Genomic DNA, 20,049 nt, shown 5'->3' on the forward strand with positions numbered 1-20,049 from the left:
GCTACAACCTGCGTCCAGATAAGACACAGGGCAGGGGGCTCGTTTGCCCTTTGGGGGGTTCCTGGTGCTTAAAGGAGACCGTGGCACATAGTAGGCACTCAAGAAATGTCTGTTGAATAAATGGCCACATACACACGTGAATACACAACCCTGTGTACACAGAGCGGGGCCTCCCCAGCAAAACCCAACATTACCTTCCGGAGGGCGGGCCCCTTGCAGTACCGGCTTCCCCCGCTGGGTGAGTGTTCAGGCTCTGATTGGCTGGGCTTGGGTCATGTGCCCACTTTAAGCCAATCCCTGATTAGGACACATTTTCCTTTTTTTTTTTTCTAAAGGTACACAGATTTCTTGTCATTTATTTTTCAGACATTATTCCTAACATCTTTCCTTAAGTTACCCTCTCTCTTTTTTTTTTAAGATTTTATTTATTTATTTTTAGAGAGGGAAGGGAGGGAGGGAGAGAGAGATAGAGAGATAGAGAGAGATAGAGAGAGAGAGAAACATCAATGTGCGGTTGCTGGGGGTTATGGCCTGCAACCCAGGAATGTACCCTGGCTGGGAATCGAACCTGGGACACTTTGGTTCCCAGCCTGCACTCAATCCACTGAGCTCCGCCAGCCAGGACATTTTCCTGGGAAGGGAAGGGAAGGGAGGGGAAGGGAGGGGAAGGGAAGAACTGTTATCCCATGGAAAGGCTGATTAGGAGCCTCCCAGGCCACTTACAGAGTGGCTCGCGCGTCTTCACGGTCGCCACTGCCTTTTTCTCAACCTCCGGAGGACTGGAGTCCAGTCTTAGCCCCACCTGAGCCGGCGAAAGGGGCAAGTCTGTGGTCCCACGCCCCGCACCTGTCCATCACAGCACAGCCAGCCCTCCGTCTGGTCCTGCTCCCCAGCCGCTGCCTGCCCGAGGGCAGACTGCGGCCTGCATCCGCGAGAGCCGCTGGTGGCTGCCCTCGGGAGCAGACAGGGCCGGCAGCAGTTCAGAGAAGAGCATCGTCCTCACCAGATCTGAGCGGAGGATTCCAGCGCTCTCTTGAAATCAATCACAGATTTTAAACCTGCAACATAGCGCGTACTGCTGCATGCTGTCAGAAAGTCGTACTGATTTTTCCGAAGGGAGAAAACCGACCCCGGAGAGGCGGGCTGTCCGACGACGCAGTAGCCACTAGGCACTTAGAATGTTGCCCCCTCGAAGTGCAATGCCCCCAAAGGGTCAATGCACATTTGGCTTTGAAGACTCAGCACCTCCCCAAAAGTAAAATATATCGATGATTTAAAAATATCAAATACACACTGCAGTGATAAAATCAATTTAGCCTGTCTCTCTTTATCTTTTTAATGTGGCTGTTAGAAAATTTTAAATTAAACATGTGGTTCATATTATATTTCTCTTGGAAGGCACTTAGACTTACAGAGAAAATCCTAGACTTACACAGAGAGATTTCTGTATACTTACAGAGAAAATTCCCAAATGCATTGTTTTATTCTTATCCCCAGTTTTCAAGGTCAAATAGCCACAAAGAGGGCTTTCTGACACCTACACAGAGTGCAGGCATGTGAGTGTGCAGATATGTGTGTTGCTCTGGGTTAGCATGTGTGGGAGCGTGTGAGGGGGTGTGCTATGTGTATCCGTGAGCAAACATGTAACTAAGGGTATTCAGGAGTCTGTGTGTACAAGTGTGTGTGTTGTGAGTCTGGGCAGGTGAGCAGATGTGCGCAGGGGAGTGAGTATACTTCTGAGCGTTTCTTCCACTGGGGTCTTCAGGTTGAGGAAACGGTAGTTGCCGTGAAGGGTCAAGGAGCAGGTCTGGCCGCGGTTCCAGAGTCAGATGTGGGGCTCCAGAGGTTAGCGCCGCAGTCACCCACCCCTGCCTTCCCTCCATGGGGCCTTGAAGAAGTAGAGTTCCTTGGAGTGAAGTGTGGGGTGGGGCTGCAGCAGGAGGAAGGTTGGGGGCCCAGGAGCCCTGCCTCTGAGGCTGGCGACCGCGCCCGGAGGTGGGGCTCTGAGGGGCCACAGCGTCTCCCCTCAGGTCAGGAAGACAAGGTTCACCCAGACAAACGTGCACACACAATGCAGACCGGCACATGGCTTCCTGCAAAGTTTCTGTCACTAAAACAAATGATCTTTATTGGATATAATTGACATACAACATACAAACCTAAGATTACACCATGGTGATTTGCTACATTTTACACTTCAAAATAGTGCCTTGCAGCATTAGCTAACACCTCTGCCCCAGGCTCCTGACCATTCTGTTCTGTCTCTAGGTCTACAGGCTTCTCTTCTTGGTCCTCCTTGAGACTTCCGATTCCCTAAGACCCCTCTTGACTGGAGATGTGAGGATGCTGCCCCAGGGCAAGAGGGTTCTGGATCCCTGAGTAAGGAGGCTGGCCTCTCCTTCCTCCCTCACACCCCAACCCAGAGATTTCCTCATCTGCTGTGACTCCTTCCAGGGGGTGGGGGTGGGAGTGTGTGTGGACAGACGGGCAGACTGGGGACGATGGCTGCTAAGGAAACCTGCGTGAACCCAAAGGCCAGGAGGCAGGCAGCACCTTCCAAAGACAGGCCTGGGGAGGCCTCAGCCAACAGGAAAGGTTAGTCGCCTTGGTACAGGGTGTGGGGTGTCAAGAGGGAAGGGTTGGAATGGGACAGGGGAGGGGCTGAGAGTGGGGGCCAGAGCACTTCTTTCCCTCCCCCAGAAGTGTGTGTGTGTGTGTGTGTGTGTGTGTGGTGGGGGAACACCCTCTTCTCCTAACCATTGATCAGACCTTAGGTTCTAGTCACTAACTTTCATCCCCAGAAATGCGTTGTGTGAAGGGGTTCGGCAAACTAGGATTTCTGTGCCCGCCCCCCATGCCCACCTTACCCCCTCCCTAGAGCTCCAAGCAGTTTACAAACCCTTCCTACTGACCCACTCACAGGTGTAGATGACCAAGACTATGAGAATATCACTTTGACCTTCAGAAACCAGGACCAGTCAAAGGGCAGCTGTTCACCACCCAAGAGTAAGGGTAAGCAGCCACCTACCAGTCCATGTCCCACAGCCTGGGGGCATGGCAGGGACAGCAGGCAGTGTGTGGAGGTCAAGGTCAGCAGTGTGGGTGGGGTGTGGTGGTGCCAAGGCTTCCATGCGACAGTGGTGGGGGGTAGCTTTGTAGGTGGTGATGATGGTGATAGCAGTGATTGTGTAGGTGGAATTGTTGGTGAAGGTCTGGGTGTTGACAAAGGGGAGTAGGTGACAATGTAGTGGAACGAGAAGGAATCACTAGACAGAGCTGACGAGGGTGACCGGAGATGCTGACAGGGACAATGGCGGCAACAATGAGCATCCATGTTGGTGGCTGTTGATGACAGCTCCTGCCGACATCGGATATGGTTGGTGATGGGAATAGTGGAGGGGGCATGACAGTGACAGTGTCAGAGACAAGTGCTGGGGGTGCAGTGGGTGATGGTTGCAGCTGCTAACGGCACTGGGAAGAGTGGGTGCAGGTGGCAGAGCCATCGATGGTGCTGGAGTCAGTCCTGAGAGTCCAAGCAGTGGTGGGGACCCCTGGAGGTCACTGGCCTTGCCTCTGTCCCTGCCTCTGTCCCTGTTCCAGCCTGGACCAGGCCATCCTCGGACTCGGCCTGGCCCTTGCAGTGGTTGCCCACAGCCATCATCAGCCTGTACATTCTTCTCGCCCTGTTTTCCATCACCTTGCTGTCCTGGGTCCTGGTGAACAGTGAGTGGGCTTTCGGTTTTGGGGGTGGGGGAGGGGTCTTGGGCAGTCTGGAGGGGTCCCAGGAGCAGGGGAGGCCCAGTGTTCCCACAGTTCCCATTTCCTCTGGTTCCTCTCCCTTCCCCCACCCCTGCTGCCAGGGCTGTGGAACTGGGACACTTCAAGGGTTGTCCTGCCCCCGATCCTGAATAGATTCTAAGATGTCCCAGGAGCTGCTGGCCTTGAAAGGGGAGCTGTGGAATAATGGTGAGGGGAGGACGCAGGGGAAACCCAAGGGGTGACGGTGGGGGCAGAGAGAACAGCAGTGACACAGGCATCCCCATGTACTCCTTCAATCTCCATCTCAGTGCGTGAGTGCCAGGAAAAGCAGAAGCAGGGCTGGAGCGACATCTCTCAGAGAATCGCTGAGTACCTGGACACAGTCAAGAATGGGACTGAGAAACTGAAGATGCTGCCTGTAGGTGTGTTTGGGGACCTCCACTGCCCAGACTGTGGTGCTGGGGAACCAGAGGCGGGCCCGCAGAAGTCCCGTCCTCCCAGAGTGCAGAGTTTGGAGGGGTGATGGATGTTACTTTCGAGCGAGTTACTTTCGAGGGGGGGTATTTAAATGCTGCTGGGAAGCCCAAGTGCTAGGCTCTGCAGCACCCTAACCTGGGGGTTTGGGCAAGGAGGGGTCTTCCAATAAAGGTGGGGGCCTTGTCTGAGGCTCCACCTCAGTCTTCTCCTCTCTCCCCACCCCAACCCCAGGCATAAACCAAATCCAGGCTCAATTACGCAAAGTCTTAGAGATGCTAAAAAAAATGCAAAATCCACGTAAGTTGAGGCCAGGGGAGGTGAAGCCCTGGATTTAGCCCTAGCTTCTCTCCCAGGGAGGACCTGTCTGATCTCAGATCTCTGCTGCCCTCCCCCACAGAGTCCACGCCTAAGTAAATGAGAACAGGAGCCCTGGATGCAGCCTGGAGGACAGGGTGGTACCTCCCAGCACAGATGACACATGGGGGCCCCAGCCTGGTCTGAACCTGTCTGTCATGCCCACATATGGAAAACTGTGTGGTGGTGAATGAGTTGCTTGTGTGCACGTGCACGTGTGTGTGTGTGGGTGGGGGGAAACACTTCATGGAGGGCAGGTACTTCAGTGTGTCCCACTGGAAGGTGTACTGGGTGAATGTTGAGTGCAGGAGTCACAGACAGTGTGGTGTGCACAGCTGTGTCACTGTCTGTGTGACACACGGGTGTGAGGCAGTGTGTTTTGTCATGCATGTCTTGGGAGGGGGCTGTGGCAGCAGGGACCACGGAGGTGGTTATGGGAGTGTGGTGTGGTGACACGTGTTGCCCATGCATGTTTCCTTGTCAGTGTGAATGTGCACAAAGGTCCTGCAGTATGGTGTGTATGCAAGCCTGTCATGGCGGGGGTGTGCGGAGCACACGTGGGAATGTATCGTCGTGGGTGTGGGCATTGTGGTGTGTGCCCCATCACTCTCTGTGCCCACGTGAACAATTGTGTCAGTGTGAGTGTGCCTGATCACATCGCCGATGGTGTTCAGAGCACGTGCACACGTGTGCCTGTCTGATTCTGCACTCGCATTTTGTGACTCATGAAGATAAAAGCCAAGGGGAAACCATGTGGCTTTCAGATCAATTACTGCAGCGACTGCGGGCCTTTGGGGAGGGTCTGCAGGTGTTGGGCTTGGCGGGTGGGGAAAGTCACACAGTGAACAGGTGGACGATATACCAGGAACTCCAGGGACACAAGGGTGTGTGAAAGCCGTGTCCCGAGTGGGTCCCAGGGAGTAACTGAGTCCCTGTGCCCTTGAGTTTGTGCCCATGGGGGTCTGTGGCCTGAGACGTATACGTACGCGCATGTGCCCCCCGAGACAGGGACGCCTGCCCATCATCAAACCCGTGCCCCGAGCACGTGACCATCCACGCTACTGTCCTGAGCGAGGGCCCACCAAGGCCCGCGAGGGCCCAGGCCTTAGACCCCGCAGCCCTGGGTCGCGCTCCCCGGCACGCGCACCCCCGAGCGGCGGGTCTCGGAATCACAGCGCGCGGGCCCTGCCCCCAAGGTTGCCCTCCGCAGCGCCTGCGCACGTAGGGCCTTTTACGGCGGCGTCGTAAAGCAGCTCGAGGGTGCTGAGGGCCGCAGTTCCCGGTGAGATCTTACCCTCCCGCGCCCCCCTCCCCGCCCCGGGACTCGTCCGCTCCCGACCCCTCCCCGCGGGCCTGTGGGTCCTGGGCCAGGGTCGCGGGAGCGAACCACCCGCTCTGGCCCATCCTGAGGGACCACAAGGAGCGCGTGTACTCCTCCTCGGTCCCTCTGCCCGCGCTACGCTCGGGGTCTCTGGGCCCCGGCCTTTCCGCGGTTCAGGTCACAAATCTCCATCGCAGCCCAATAGAGGGCTCTCAGCACAACGCCTCCCGTCTCGCGCCCTGGGCCCTCCCCGTGTAGGCGGCTACTCACCCGGGCGGGGGCGTCCTGGAGCCTCTGGTACTCCATCGGTCTTCCCATCCCCGACCCAGACCTCTCCGGCTTCTCGCCCCGTCCTGCCTGGTAGGGGATGGGTTCTCATCTTCCCCTCCGGACCCCACCCCGGGCGGTGGCTTCACACCTGAGTGGTAAGGGTGGAGGATAAGAGGGTGTCTCAGCGCCCTGGGGATTCCCCCCATTTGCTGCTACTCCCACCGCAGAACCACACTGTGGAGGTCTTAGCCCCCGCCCCTTGGGGTTTTCTCCTACAGCCGCCTTCCGTGCTGGGATGGAGAACCACAGCGTCCCCTGCTGGCTCCTTTTAACCCCAGGCCTCTTGTCCAGCCACCTTTCTGGAGAGCACGGGGGTAGGGGGCTCCCAACGCCTTCCCCTATCCCCGCCCAGGCTTTCTTACAAATGCAGGTCCATCCTTGTCCCCAAGGAGGCGCACTTCGTGCATGATAAGTTGGCGCTGCCCCGCACAGGTTTGGAAGGGTTCCCAGTGTCCCTTCCTGGTTTGCCCTGTGTATCTAGTCCGTTCCCCAAGCTTCCAGTCCTCGCCGTTGGTTGGTCTTGACACTCAGCCCCTAATCCCACCTTTAGTGTCTCTGGTTTCCTGGCGGCAGGGGTGGGGAGAGGCAGGGACATTAGCTTCACCGCAGGAAGTCAGAGTGGGAGCACAGGCCAGAGTCGTCTCACTGTCCCCATCCTCCTTGTTGCCTACAGACCCTAAGTTTGATGTCCCCCCCATCCCTGCACTAGTTTCCTCGTTGGTGTCCCAGGTGCTTTTCATGCCAGGGGAATCACCTTGGGGTTGGGGTTTCTCGCGCCCCCTTGTGGTCCCACTCCTCTCCTCCCACCTTACCCCTAAGCCTCTCCTTACTCTATTTGTCCTTTGCTGGATAGGCGTAATGGAGGCGATATTTATGCATTTATGAAGGAAAAGGTGAATGCCCCTTTTCCTTCCACTCATCTCTTCCCATGTGGGAAGTCAGCGATAGAGCAGATGGGGTGGGCTGAAGGTCCCAGGGTTCTTTCTCCGTCCCCTAACACTGGCGTTGCCTGGTCTCCCTGCAGGCCGGGTGGCATGGAGGCGCGCTTTACGCGCGGGAAGTCGGCGCTGCTGGAGCGTGCGCTGGCACGGCCACGCACCGAGGTGAGCCTGAGTGCCTTCGCGCTGCTCTTCTCGGAACTGGTGCAGCACTGCCAGAGCCGTGTCTTCTCCGTGGCTGAGCTGCAGGCGCGCCTGGCTGCGCTGGGCCGCCAGGTGGGTGCGCGTGTTCTAGATGCGCTGGTGGCTCGCGAAAAGGGTGCCCGGCGTGAGACCAAGGTGCTGGGCGCCCTGCTCTTCGTCAAGGGCGTGGTGTGGAAGGCACTTTTCGGCAAGGAGGCCGACAAGCTGGAGCAGGCCAACGATGACGCCCGCACCTTCTACATCATCGAGCGGGAACCGCTCATCAATACCTACATCTCTGTGCCCAAGGAAAACAGCACGCTCAACTGTGCTAGCTTTACTGCGGGCATCGTGGAGGCCGTGCTCACACACAGTGGCTTCCCCGCCAAGGTCACAGCACACTGGCACAAGGGCACCACACTCATGATCAAATTCGAGGAGGCCGTCATCAGTCGAGACCGGGCCCTTGAGGGCCGCTGACCCCGTCCGAGATAAAGAATAAGACAACGCTCTTCCCGAGTGTCCGAGTGTGTCTTGTATTTTGTACAGGGGCCTCTGAGACTTACGCAACAGGACCCAGTGTCCCACCCCAGCTGGCAAGGGAAGCCAAAGTCCAGGCTGTTCGTACCGTGGGGAAGGCCAAGTTAGACCCAGTTGGGCTTTCAGGTTGGGGTGGGGGAATCCAGGGATGGTTGGGAGACAGACCAGTCAGAAGGAGATGCTGGCGGTTTCTGGAATCACAATTGGAGACTGACTACAGGATGGAGGGGGCAGGGAGGGACCAGGCTAAGAGAGACTCCCTTAGACCAGGGGCTAGCACACTTTCTGCAAAGGGGACTAGGTAGTGAATAGTTGGCACCCAGCAGTAGGTCAAGGATTGGGTGTGGCCGTGTCCCTGGAAAACAGGCTTATCGCTGCTTTAGACTTGCTACTCGGCTGTCCAGGGGCCGGCAGTGTCCTAGGGGTTTGTGGGTGATGCAGACTCTCAGGCCCACCCCAGGCCTCTCCACTCAGAATCTGCATTTTAACAAGACCCCAGGGGCTTCCTGTGTACCTCAGTTTGAGAAGCAATGTGCTAGGGCACCGGATGTTAAAGCTCGAGTGACTGGGCGTCACCACCCTCCCCTCCGGAGTTTCAGATGCTGCAGATCTGGGTGGGCTGGAGGATTTGCCTGTCTAACAAGTTCCCAGGAACTGCTGGGGCACTGGGGGCTGCCCTTCGAAACTGTGGCCTGAGACACCTGGCTCTTGAGGGAAGTGGGTGGGCTTACTTCAGAATCAACTGGATGCTTAAAATAGTTTGAAGTTAACTTCTAAATACACAATCAATACACAGATACACATCCCTTGTTTAAAAAATCCTACACCTCAGGTGACCCTTTCCCTTTTCCCCGCTACCCTAGGACCCTGAGCCCGCCTATCCCTCGGGTAAATCCTGCCACTCCTGGGGAAACCTGTCCAAGTTTTCCCTGTTCCCTTCCCTCCACAAGAGCTGAGCAAGGCGGCTTGGAAAGGGAACCTCAGGCGCTTGCTGCTGGGCCCTCACTACCTGCAGAGGCTTTAAGGGCAGCGTGGGGCAGTTTTCCGATGTGCTGTTTCAGTGCTCACTGCACAGGGAGGCACAAGAGGGGGCCAGGGGCCCCGACATGGTTGGGCCTTCTCAGTCATCCCAGCAAGAGGCGAGGAGGTGGGCAGGTTTTGTGAAGGCAGTGAGTGTCTACAGGACAGATACAATGACGACTGGGCACTCAGTGCATGTAGCACAAAGGTGGTCAGAAAGATAACTTCACTCCCAGGGAGCTGGGGAAAGGGGTGGTTAGGGTGGCAACAGGAGTCCAATAAGGAGTCAGGGTCTGGGGGTCAGACAGATTGAAACCACAGACCCAGAAAAGGGAGAGCCCGAGTGTGGAGGGAACTGCAGGGGTCATTGGGTTTAGCAGCCTGAGGCTCTCAGAGACTCTGGTGGGAGAGGCTCCCAGGGCCTGCTGAAGAGTTGGGGGCCAGATTGTAGGAAGGTGGGATGCAAGGATAACACAACCACATCCATCTCGAGGCTTGGCAGTGAAGGGTTCCAGAGAGAAACAGGTTGGGGAGGAGGTGCTGGGGTGGGGGAGGGCCCAAGGTCTATTTCTCCCTACTGAGGATAAGGAGGGTCCTATAGAGAAGGGAGCAGGCTTGGGACAAGCTGTGAAATGTGGGGCTGGGCACCTGTTTTGGGGTTGGGGGGAGAACAGGCAGCTGTGGCTCCCGCCTCAGTGGCTGGGAACTGGAGGCCCCTTGGCTGAGGAGGAGGGGCCTGGCCCCAGCCCTTTAGAGACTGGCAGGCAGCCCCTCCTTACTCAAACAGGCCTCAGCAGGTTCCCAAAGAAGACGCCACTCACCCATGGTCATCCATTAGTTTGATGTATTTATTGAGTGCCTACCACACCAGGTGTTGGGGACGCAGCTGAGAACAAAACAAAGGCCCCTGCCCTGAAGCCACATTCTAGCCAGCAGAGATGGGCAGTCACAGATTGGTTAATTCAACATTTCAGGTTGTGATGAGAGTGTACAATGGGGCAGAAAGTCAGAGTTGGGGTGTCATTTTAAGTGAGGGGTGCTGAGGACAGGTCTTGCTGAGGAGTTGGGGGATGCACGTGTAGAGGCGCTGAGGCTGGCATGAGTGGAAGAGTTCCAGGAGCAGTGGGGGCCTGAGGGTGGCCATTCTGTAAGGGCAGAGGACTCATGTGAAAGGTTTGGGACAGTGGAGGGTGAGACCACACCAGCTCAGGGGAGGAGACAACTCCGTGTGTCTGGGATTCTGGCCCAGATTTCAGTCAGGTTCTAGCTCTTTCCCTGCCTCGTCCTGAGCCCCAGGACGCCCAGGTGCCACTACAGTGCACTGCCCAGCCCCGGGGCCATGGCTGGCCCTTGGCCCCCTGTGTCCCAGGCGGTCCAGCATGGGCATGTGTGCCTAGACTCTTCCTCTCCCTCAAGGGGCCCTGAGAATTGTGTGCCCATGTCTGGCTCTTCTCTGGGCCAGAAGTTCGTGGTGGGACAGGCAGGCGAGGAGTTCAACGACGGGTGTCCGGAGAGCCTGGCCTGCCGCCCTCCTGCTTCAGCACCAGGCTGATCTTGGCCAAGCCTGGGCCTGGTGTTGCCTCCGCCCCTGAGGGACAGTGGGGCAGGAGTCTCGACCTCAACTGCCAGGTGACTGGGCCACATGTGCATCAGCCCCTTCAGCCAGCTAGCACTTCGTGAGCACCTTCTGTCCTGGGCCGTGTGTCAACTCAGGCCCTTTCCCTGGTGGCCTGAGCGTGGAGCCAGGCTCGGGGCAGGGCACTGCTTCACCCTGCGGTGGCATTGCCAGGGGACCCTGGATGCCTGGTGCTCCACTGGGGCCCAGAGCCCTCACCTCCCGCCCTGCCTAGGGCATGCTTCTTGTAACACAGCAGGGAGAAGGGGTGGGCAGGTCCAAATGCCACCTCAGCTGTTCTCAGTGCACAGAGGTGGCCTCAGACACCAGGTGCTGGAGTTCCCAGCTCCCACCTTCTGCACCTGGAGGCCGAAGCTAGGGAGGCCCCTCAGGAGGGCATGTACAATGCAGGCAGGGCCCTCTTGGAGCTGTGGGGCCAGGGCAGGGAGGGGCTACATCTAGGGAGGATGAAGGTGGGCTCTGCTCCTGACCCCTGCAGGGGCAGGCGAGGTGGGGTGACGGAGGGGGCACACAGGGGCCTCCGCTGCCCCCTGCAAAGCTGGGCTGCCCAGAGGGTTGCCTGTGGTGGGAGCTCCCAGCCTCCAGGCTGGCCACAGGGGTTCCTGAGGGGGGAGCTCTGAACATCTGAAGACAGGGAGGTGGCGACAGCCACTTGGGCTGAGGGGCAGGGGACAGGCCCTTTGGGGAGTTGGCAGGAATCGGGGGTGGGTCAGCTGCCCCCCTTCAGGCAAGGAGAAAATGTCACTGGGACCCTTTGGCCATGAAAGAGGCACCTGGCCTTGGCTGGGGCCGCAGCGCTCCACTCTGGGCCTGGCTGTTCCCATAATTGAGGTGGGGGATCACGAAGTGGAGCACACGTGGAGGGCAGGCAGGGGACTGTCGGGGTCCACATCTGGGGGACCGAGTGGGAGGCGGGCAGTCAGCACGTGGCCAACCGGTCACACATCCAGCCCTCCAGATAACTGTTGCAAAAGGCGTCGTTCCACTGACCGAGGCCCAACATCATCACGCAGTCCTCGCCCTCGCCCCCGTTGTTGGGCTCCCCTGGCCGCCAGTTGCTGGAGCAGAAGGCTTTGCGTCAGGGCAGGTGAGGGTGGGGGGAGGGGCTCCCTGCTTCAGCCTAAACACACCCCCCTGAGCCACGGTCCTTACCCCACTGCCGGATCTCCACCCCCTCTCCACCACCATCCCCACCCCCCACCCGCCCGCACTCCCCCACCTACCGTGCCCTCATCACAGAGCGGCCCCTCTGAGCCTGGACCTGGAGCCATCTGCTCAACACCTCCCTGGAGCCCCACCCCCACTGCTGCTCACCTATACTCCAGGGGGCTCCCGTCCATCCAGACAAATTCCCCCTCTATGTCCAGATCTCGAAGGCCGATCCAGGAGCCCTTCTTGTTGACATATTTGGCCAGGAAGTCCTGAGGAGCAGGACAGGGCTGGAGGGCTGGGGTGTGCTTGGGTCCCTCTGCCATCTGAGAGCCCATGTTGGGGCTCCACCTCCCCCCAGCCACCATGCTGGCTGCATCCTCTGCAGAGCCAAGCCCACCTGCTCCTCCTGGTTGTGGATGCTGACCAGCCGCCCGTGGAGTTTGCTGCAGGCGAACCGTGCCTGGATCCACCTCTTGGCACCCTCCCCGAAGTAGTAGCACTTCCGTTGGAAACTGACCCACTCCTCAGGGCACGTGTTACACATGGAGCCTGGGGTGGAGGAGAGGCTCAGGAGGACAGCTGTGGCGGACACCAGAGCAGGCGCCGTGGCTGGGGCTGTGGTGGACACCCGGGCGGGCACTGTGGCTGGTGCTGTGGTGGGCCCAGTGGTGGACATCATGGTGGGCACCAAGGGTACAGTGAGCAGAGTGGGTGGCAGCATCTCTCCTGGAGTCACTTTTGGGGTCCGGGCTGAAAGCAGACCCATCAGAGAGCCTAACACAGAGTCTCGCAGGTCCTTCTTCCCTGGAGCTCTGGTGCTGGTGTGTGACAGTGGCCCCACCAGGGACTGCCTCAGCTGCCAGTGCCAGCGCCACAAAGGGCCTCCGCTGCCAGCGGAATGGCAGCCACGACACAGCACATAAACACCTCTTGGCCACCAGCATGCCGGCCACCAGTGACACCACCATGAGCACACCTGTGGCAGCAGCACCTCAGTCCCCTGCACTACCCCCAGGCCCCCGGGACGATGGGCAGCAGCACCTCGATTGCCCACGTCCTCCCCACAAACGTGTCCACAGGTGGACGTGCTTGATCACCAACACCAGTACCACAAAGCCTCTGTCACCAACAACATCTCAACTGCCAATGCCATGGCCCTAAACTACCACATCCAGCAGCACCTTTACCACCAGCATCATCGTCACCGACACTGGCCCGCAGCACCTACCCAACACCGGAGCCACACCGGCCATGCCGTCAGCACCAGCCCAAGCAGTGCTGAGCCAGCACTGCTGGCACCTTTTCACCCTGCACTGTCCCCCCAGGCCTCCACACCAGCACACGCTCACCTTCTGGGGTACTGAATTGGCTTTCTTTTCATTGGCCAGGAGAGGCTGTGAGGAATGAGGAGGGGGCTGCCTGGCAGGGTCCCCATGACCTTGACCCAGGGCCACCTTGGTCTCTCTAGCCTTGCTTCCCCACCCCCACCCCCACCCCACCCAAGGAAACTCTCCAGCACTGTCACTGTCACCAGCGCTCCCAGGTGGGGGCTGAACCCACTGTCACTTGTAAATTAAAATAGGTTTTCTTAGGGTGCTGTTTGGGAGGAACTGTGGGGGCCTGGGGCCCACAGAAGTCCGTGCAGCCCTGGGATGAGCAGAGCCTGGGGGGTGCTGCTCGCTCACGGAACTGCACGCAGCCCAGTGCCTGCAGCCCAGTGCTGGCAGCCCAGTGCGGTAAAACAGGAAGAGATCATCTCTGGTCCCGTCCAGGGAAGCTTAGGGCAGGGGGCCTGGGGCCTGGGGCCAGGGGCCAGGGGCCAGGGGCAGGGCTGTGTGTCACATGTCACGGAGAGAGGGCCCTGCAGCTGGGGGTCCATCCGAGATGGCCCTTCAGAGGTCGCTGGTCCAGACCCCTCCCCCAACTCCCAGGGAGCATGGGGTCTCCGCTGGAATTCCCATGGCTGCACTGGGTCTCGGGGGGCCGTGCTCCTTTACCAGGCGCAGATCCTTCCTCTTTTCTCCCCCAGCTGGGCGGCCGGGGCTTCCCAGAGGTGGAAAGCCAAAAATCCAGGGTGGGGGGAGTGGGGCTTCAGGTTAAAGGCACAGCGACCGAGCATCTGCCCTCTGTGCTGGCCTGCTGGGGACACCCTTGTGAGCCTTGTATTCCCTAGCGTTGCCCTGGCACGGCCACCCATGAGGAAGAGGCCGTGATGCCCCCCACACCCACCACTAGGGAGGGACCCCACAGCCCTCTGGCGGCATCAGGCGGTCTTCTGAGGGGCTGCAGCTGAGGGTTTCCTGCAGTTGGCCCTCTGGTGAGCCATGGCGGGCGAAGGACTGATCAGCACAGAGACCCCAGAGGCGGCGAACACAGGCCTGCTTTTACCTAGAGCTGACATGTGGGACCCCCACCCCCAGGGCGGCGAAGGGGAGCAGCCAGACTCAGAAAGGGCTTTCTCGCGCCCCCGCCCCCCAGTTGGCCCTGTCATGTACACGCCCGCCCTTCACACTGGAGACACTGGAGCACGCACCGTGTCGTCGCATGCATGCACCAGCACACCTGAGGACACAGACGCCCATGCTCACCGTTGGACACGCGAAGCTCCACCCACAGCTTGGACACCTCCTCCTGGAGCCTTTCCAGTGAGGTCAAAGCTGCACGTCTCTCGTTCAAGCCTGGGGGGCCGCATGGGGGCGGTGGTCACAGGCAAACGTGGGGGCCTCCTGGCCCCACCCTGCCTGCAGACCCTCCCAAGCCTCACCCTGGGACTTGAGGTTGGTCAGATCCTCTCGGAGTCCATCCAGGTCCCGGAACAGTTCAGAGTCTGGTGGAGGCGGCAGGGAGGGCGTCAAGAGTGATGCCAGTGGTTCTCGGACCCCTCCCCCCACCCCCATTTCTCACCCTGGGTTTTCATTCTCCTCTGTTCTGCTTGGATTTCCTCCACCGTCCGCAGCGCCTGAGCCTCTGGTTGCAGGGGAGGGGCTCAGTGGTAAGTCTGTCAGGGGCACCCCTGTCCCCCCAGTGCCCCCTTGGCTCTGAGCGAGGCACTTGAGGGCCAGCTGCTCATTTTGCAAGTCACAGGTGGTCTGGACACTGTGCCCGAATGTTACCCAAATCCCCTTCCTCTCTTTCTCCCAGACCCCCAGCAGAAGTCACTCACCCTGGGATCTCTGGGCCATCTGGTCACCCTTATGTCTTTCCAAGTCCTTGGAAACCTGAGAGACTGAGGGAGAGGGAGGGAGGACACATCTTCAGGAGCCAGGTAGGCAGGTCTCAAATCCCCCACCCCTTCCACAATGCCAGGTGCTGGGACACCCCCATGTAGTTGCCACAGTTATGGCTCAGTTTCTAATCTCGATGGCAGGGGCATTCACTGAGAGCTGGCTGGCTGCCAGGTGCCTGCTCTGCCTGCTCAGCACTGCATAGCCTCGGCTTGTTCCCACCTCAGAGCTCTGAAACGATGCCCACCGTACAGGCGACTCGTCTGGGGCACAGAGCCCCTCCCCCGTACTCCATTGGGTGCTTCTCAGAGCCTCTCACCAAGAGTCACTGGGTCACCCCCACAGCGGGTCAGGGAGGGACTCAAGCTAACCCACAGTCCTTCTGCATCTGACAGTGGTAGGACAAGAGCCTAGTGTTGTAGTCCCCCTCTCCCACCCTGGCCCCTCCATACTGTTCAGGGCTGCAGTGTCTTCCAGCTGTTTCAGATCCTGTACAGTGTCCCAGCCTGGGCAGGAGGAGAGGAGAGGAAGGGTTTCTCAGGTGCCCCCACCCACCCACACCCCACCTGCCAGCTGAGGACGGAGCCCTTGGGTGTATCATGTGGGGGTGCCCACAGGGTGGGAGACAGGGATGCTGAGCCAGAGTCGGGGCTCTCGAGAGTGGAGGAAGAGATGTGAGAAGGGGCTGGCACGGCCGAGGTGGGAGGCATTGGGCTCCGAGGGCCATGTTGGGCCCCCAGGATCTCAAAGTGGGGGTCTGGTAGGGAACAGGAGAGGTGGGCCACATGGGGCTGGGGGTGTCCTCACGCCACAGGAGAAGCAGAGTCAGCAGCCCGGCCCACAGTGCAGTCGTCACCAGCCCCAGCAGTGCAGTCAGCACCCCCGGCCGGCAGCACCGCCGCCGCTGTCTGTGCAGATCCAGGACGTCTGCCAGGGATGGGGAGCACTGAACAGCATGTGGGGATGCAGGGCCCCAGCTCTGCCCCTGCCCCACCGCTCAGAGCCCCGCAGGCCTGGGAGCCCACTCTGGAGCCGAAGGTCTCAGTGGACCCCCAGCTTCCTCTGTACCCCTTCCCCTCACTCCATCTCCATGTGCATTTTTGCATCTGTGTGTTTCTGAGTCTGTCCCTCTGTCCATCCAGCCCGATGTCTGCTGTGCCTTCTGCCCAAACTGCAGCTGACAGTAAGCCTGACTTGGGGTCAGGCCACTGTCCAGAGAGACATGCCCAGGGCCTGGAGCTGAGACCCTGCTTCCCTGCACCCCTCCTGACATGCTGGCTCCACCCTGTGCTGTCCTGTGGCCCTCCTCCCTTTTATAGGTTCAGCTGCCCCTAGCACTAGCACTCACCTACAGGGGGCTGGGCATCCTTCCCCTCTGACCCCAGCCCTTACCCTGTCTCCCCCCGGGGACCCTTCCCTAAACACAGGACGTGGGGTCTCAGTTCTTTCCCATATCTGAGCTCTTCCCCAGCTCTTTCCCCAGTGTCAGGACCCCCAGGCCTCACCCCAGGTCCTGCTCCCCAAAACTCTACCTTGATGCTCCACTGCAGGTCCAGGCCCCAGCCCCTCATCCTGGCTGTGAGGACTCATCCTGTGAAACCTCTCTTGCTCTGGGTCCCCCTCCACTTGGTCCCTGGGCCCCCAGGGACTGCTCTGTTCTGGTTTCCAGGGTGTGAGTCAGAGAGGGAGGTGTCTGGGGCTTCCCTTTCTGCATGGCTCTGGGCCAGGAAGGCCACGTGGGGCTCATCTGCCCCCACAGAGTGGGCCTTTCCTAGACATTCACATTTCTTCCCAGAGGGGACCCCTCAGCCCCTCTTCTCTCCTGGGGGGAGCAGGAGGTCAGGGTCAGCTCCAGAGAGTCCTCTCACCTGAATAGGGGCTTTCTTCCATGGCAGCCCTGATTGGATCCTCCCAGGGATGGGGTGCTCACCACCTGCCCAGGCAGTCCCCGAGGTGGCACTGTTACAGGTCCGGCTGGGGTCTGTGTCTCACGAGCAGGAAGGCCAGATCTCAGCGCCTGACGGTTGAGAGGCGCAGTGACGGCTGGATGGTTGTGCTCGGCTCTCAGCCCAGAGCGCTGCACCTCACAGCGAACCAGGAGATGCAGCTGGTGTGCAGGGTCACAGGCTGACACCAGAGCTGAGTGCCCAAGAGCCCATCCTGTGCAAGGGACACGGCAGATGCTCAATAAATGTGTCCCCATGGGATCTGGGAAAGTGGCTGAACCTCAAAACCAATTTCCTCATTTATAAAATGACGACATGAAGCCCTGGCTGGGTAGCTTAGTTGGTTAGAGCGCTGTCCAGTACGCCACGGTTGTGGGTTCAATCCCCAGTCAGGGCACATACAAGAAGCAACCAGTAAGTGCATAGATAAGTGGAACAACAAATTGATGTCTCCTTCTCTCTCTCTTTAAAAAAAGTAAAAGAAATTGATGACACTAATAACACCAATACTGTAGGGTGTTGGTCAGCTCTACATGAATGGCTAATGTGCTTTGAATGAGGCCTGCTACATGGTAAGCCCCCAAACACCCTCAGCTCCTGTTAGTCTTGCTGCCTGGGAAGCCTGGGCCTGGAGTTCAACCTTCCAGAGCCTCGGTTTTCCCCGCACTAAAGTGGGGGCTGAGAGAGGACACAGCTCCTGAGGGGCCGGGTCACCTGAGGTATTACTCTGTGTGAGGCTTTCTGCACAGTGCTGGACACAGTGGGTCTTCAGAGACCACCCTTTCCCAGGCATCTGCTCGGTGCCAGGTCCTGCCGGGAAACGCAGAGACCCTGTTGCCAGCCTCAGCGACCTCTTCTGCCAGCCTCCTGAGACATCTTTAAAGTCGCTTGACTTGAAAGCACTATGTGCTGAAGAGCATGGACTTCGGGTCGGATGAGCCTGGGGGTCACTGGCTACCCCTCTTGCTGTGTGACTATGGGCAAGTGGCTTCCCTTCTCTGAGCCTTGGGGAAATGGAGATATGGGGTGGCCCGGCTCTTATCACTGGCAGCTCAAACCAGGTGCTTGGCCATCCTGAGGAGGCCAGAAGTGCCACCGTTCTGTGGCTGGACATGTCTGAGCCCGCGCTGGCCAGACCTGGGGCTGGGCCCCTCTGGGCACTGGGGTGGCAGTGCTGACTCCACTGGAGGGGCACAACTGAGGTGTGGGAGATGCCACTAGGCAGTTGGCACTCAGCGGGCCCATTGGTGGGGTGCTGGGTGAGCCAGGGCCCTGGGAGGGTGAGGCATTTGCCCCACTTCCCAGGGCTCAAACCCAGGACCTGTGTGTGACCTTGGAGTTCTTCTGCTCGGCCACCAGGCGCACGGCATCCTGGTAGGTGTCTGCTGGTGCTCGTCAGGGTGGTGGGGCCCAGAACCAGGCCGGCCTTTTAACACAAGAGCTCCTGCCACTGCGTGCGGCCTTCTGTGGCCCCGATGCCTGCATCTTCAGCCCACAGTGCTTGCAGCAAACTCATCTTTCTGGCTGGCTGCTGCTCTGCCTGGCCAGGTCCCCACACACCCAGAGACGGTGTCCGTGACACCCGCTGCCTACCACCCCCGGCCCTTCTCATGCAGACCTCCTCCTGGTCAGCCCTCAGGCCTCAGCCCGGAGCTCCTTCTCCTGGCAAACTGACACCAACTTCCCACCACCAGCCCTGACACACGCACGTGCGCAGGATCACATTTCCACACTCACCCAGGCGCACACTCTCGGCACTCCCACACAGACACGTCCGTGCACGTGGCAGGCACCGCACATTCACACTCACTCACGTGAGCTCCGTGTGTGCCGCTGTCCTGGCCACAGAGGCCGACCCGAGGTGTGCCTTCTGTGCTGAGGGCAGAGCCAGCTGCTGTCTGCACAGGACTCGCCCCAGGGAAGCGAGTTCACGCATGGCCTCACCTCTCGCGTCCGCAGCCCGGTGAAGTCCGAGCTATTATTGTCTGCACGTCTCAGGGGAGCAAACAGGTTCTGAGATGCCAGCCCACATGCCCAAACTGTTGATGGGGGTCAGCGATAGGGTTGGGACTTGAACCCAACTGCTGGGCACGGAGAGGGGCGGGGGAGGGGGAAGAGAAAGGAAGACTCGGGGACTGGACAGAACTGTGCTCTGGTGCTGGTGGCTGTGCTGTGCAGTTTAATTTAGCAGCAAGGTGTGCTGGGTACACATCTTAGCATCTCAGACGCAGCAACACATGTAATATTCACCATCACCCTGTGGGGTAGATGCTTTTGTTACCCATGCTGCCTTATGGATGAAGGGTGTGAGGCACAGAAAAGTAAAGTAATTTGCCCAGGGTCACACCATTCCTAAGTGGCAGAGGCAGGACTTGAACTCAGGCCATGTGAGTCCCAGCAGGAGCCCTAACCATCAGTACACCTAACCCTGTACTGATAGGTGGCACTTGGCCCACCTGCTCTTTCTCCCTATGCCATGTTCCCCGGTCCTTTACCACACCCGACCCTTGGTTAGGGACTGGCCGGGGACAACCCCTCTACTCCAGGTTGGGCTACCTCCTCACCCCAGGCTGGATGCTCACCTGTGCCCATGTCCCAACCAGAACTGAGCCGGGCCATCCACCAACTGGGAGGGGCCGGGCTGGACTGTCCCCAGAGGAGTGTACTCCAGGACAGGGGAGATGGTATAGCCTTGTCCATCACATTGCCCTGTGGCTCCAGTGTGGGGTGTGGGGTGTGGGGCCCTCGGTGCAAGTGTGCTGAATAAACAGCGCTCGTGGGCTGGGGCCGCTAGAGCTGTACCCTAGATGTCCCTCGCAGCCTTGGTCTGGGCCAGTTGTGAGCCCAGTGCGTGGTTTGTCAGAGGGCAGAGAATGGCCATTTCCAGAGGAGAGAGAATTGTCAGCTGGGCATCAGAGGGGTCTCTGGGGACTGCTGGTTGAAGCGCTGGGCCTGGGGGACCTGGGGAGCAGTCCTGGGGGCCAAGCAGGAGGACACACCCAGGGAGTGCAGTTTTGGAAGGACTGGCAGGGCTAGGACTGAGCCCAGAGCAGCGGCTGCAGGAGGCCAAGCAGACTGCTTGGAAAAGAGACCAGCCTCGGAGAGGAGTAGGGTGTGGGGGGGGACCACTCAGGAGGCTCTGGGAAATAGGCCCGGCCTCCGCCCAGCA

At 59.3% G+C, this 20,049-nt stretch overlaps 3 protein-coding genes across 6 annotated transcripts; 2 read left to right on the forward strand and 1 right to left on the reverse strand.

Moving 5' to 3' along the window:
• Positions 1-2,393: 2,393 nt before the first annotated feature.
• MCEMP1 (mast cell expressed membrane protein 1) lies at positions 2,394-4,476 on the forward strand. Its single transcript, XM_036014137.1, has 5 exons — positions 2,394-2,595; positions 2,923-3,012; positions 3,601-3,723; positions 3,913-3,966; positions 4,068-4,476. Exons 1-5 carry the CDS (start codon positions 2,502-2,504, stop codon positions 4,280-4,282), a joined length of 576 nt encoding a protein of 191 aa, XP_035870030.1. The 5' UTR covers positions 2,394-2,501; the 3' UTR covers positions 4,283-4,476.
• Positions 4,477-5,793: 1,317 nt separating this feature from the next.
• Positions 5,794-7,878, forward strand: TRAPPC5 (trafficking protein particle complex 5). 2 transcript variants are annotated; one of them, XM_036013948.1, is made up of 2 exons: positions 5,794-5,872; positions 7,262-7,878. In XM_036013948.1, the coding sequence occupies exon 2, from the start codon at positions 7,276-7,278 to the stop codon at positions 7,840-7,842; it is 567 nt and encodes a 188-aa protein (XP_035869841.1). In that variant the 5' UTR covers positions 5,794-5,872; positions 7,262-7,275; the 3' UTR covers positions 7,843-7,878. The 2 variants fall into 2 exon arrangements, with proteins under 2 accessions (XP_035869841.1, XP_028383517.1); XM_028527716.2 differs by having other exon boundaries at positions 5,800-5,872; positions 7,266-7,878.
• Positions 7,879-10,725: 2,847 nt separating this feature from the next.
• FCER2 (Fc fragment of IgE receptor II) lies at positions 10,726-18,881 on the reverse strand. Of its 3 annotated transcripts, none has more exons than XM_028528798.2 (11): positions 18,695-18,881; positions 16,803-16,951; positions 15,742-15,861; positions 15,387-15,440; positions 14,874-14,936; positions 14,615-14,677; positions 14,475-14,537; positions 14,299-14,388; positions 12,108-12,460; positions 11,873-11,979; positions 10,726-11,616 (listed from the first exon to the last, which is right to left on the reverse strand). In XM_028528798.2, exons 2-11 carry the CDS (start codon positions 16,822-16,824, stop codon positions 11,478-11,480), a joined length of 1,074 nt encoding a protein of 357 aa, XP_028384599.1. In that variant the 5' UTR covers positions 16,825-16,951; positions 18,695-18,881; the 3' UTR covers positions 10,726-11,477. The 3 variants fall into 3 exon arrangements, with proteins under 3 accessions (XP_028384599.1, XP_035869901.1, XP_035869902.1); XM_036014008.1 differs by having other exon boundaries at positions 18,618-18,881; XM_036014009.1 differs by having other exon boundaries at positions 12,108-12,259; positions 18,695-18,878.
• Positions 18,882-20,049: the final 1,168 nt, after the last annotated feature.

This window comes from Phyllostomus discolor, chromosome 13, assembly GCF_004126475.2.
Source record: "Phyllostomus discolor isolate MPI-MPIP mPhyDis1 chromosome 13, mPhyDis1.pri.v3, whole genome shotgun sequence".
In the NCBI taxonomy this organism is placed as follows: Eukaryota; Metazoa; Chordata; class Mammalia; order Chiroptera; family Phyllostomidae; genus Phyllostomus; species Phyllostomus discolor.

What these genes read in the sequence shown, in the direction of transcription:
- MCEMP1 (XM_036014137.1), top strand. Translation starts at nt 2,502, where the DNA reads ATGGCTGCTAAGGAAACCTGCGTGAACCCAAAGGCCAGGAGGCAGGCA. An exon ending in GGCCTCAGCCAACAGGAAAG is followed by an intron (nt 2,596 to 2,922) that starts GTTAGTCGCCTT and finishes ACCCACTCACAG; the next exon opens with GTGTAGATGACCAAGACTAT. An exon ending in TTCACCACCCAAGAGTAAGG is followed by an intron (nt 3,013 to 3,600) that starts GTAAGCAGCCAC and finishes TCCCTGTTCCAG; the next exon opens with CCTGGACCAGGCCATCCTCG.
- FCER2 (XM_028528798.2), bottom strand. Translation starts at nt 16,824, where the DNA reads ATGGAAGAAAGCCCCTATTCAG. An exon ending in GGAAGAAAGCCCCTATTCAG is followed by an intron (nt 15,862 to 16,802) that starts GTGAGAGGACTC and finishes CATCCCTGGCAG; the next exon opens with ACGTCCTGGATCTGCACAGA. An exon ending in AGACACTGCAGCCCTGAACA is followed by an intron (nt 14,937 to 15,386) that starts GTATGGAGGGGC and finishes CCTCTCCCTCAG; the next exon opens with TCTCTCAGGTTTCCAAGGAC.
- TRAPPC5 (XM_036013948.1), top strand. Translation starts at nt 7,276, where the DNA reads ATGGAGGCGCGCTTTACGCGCGGGAAGTCGGCGCTGCTGGAGCGTGCG.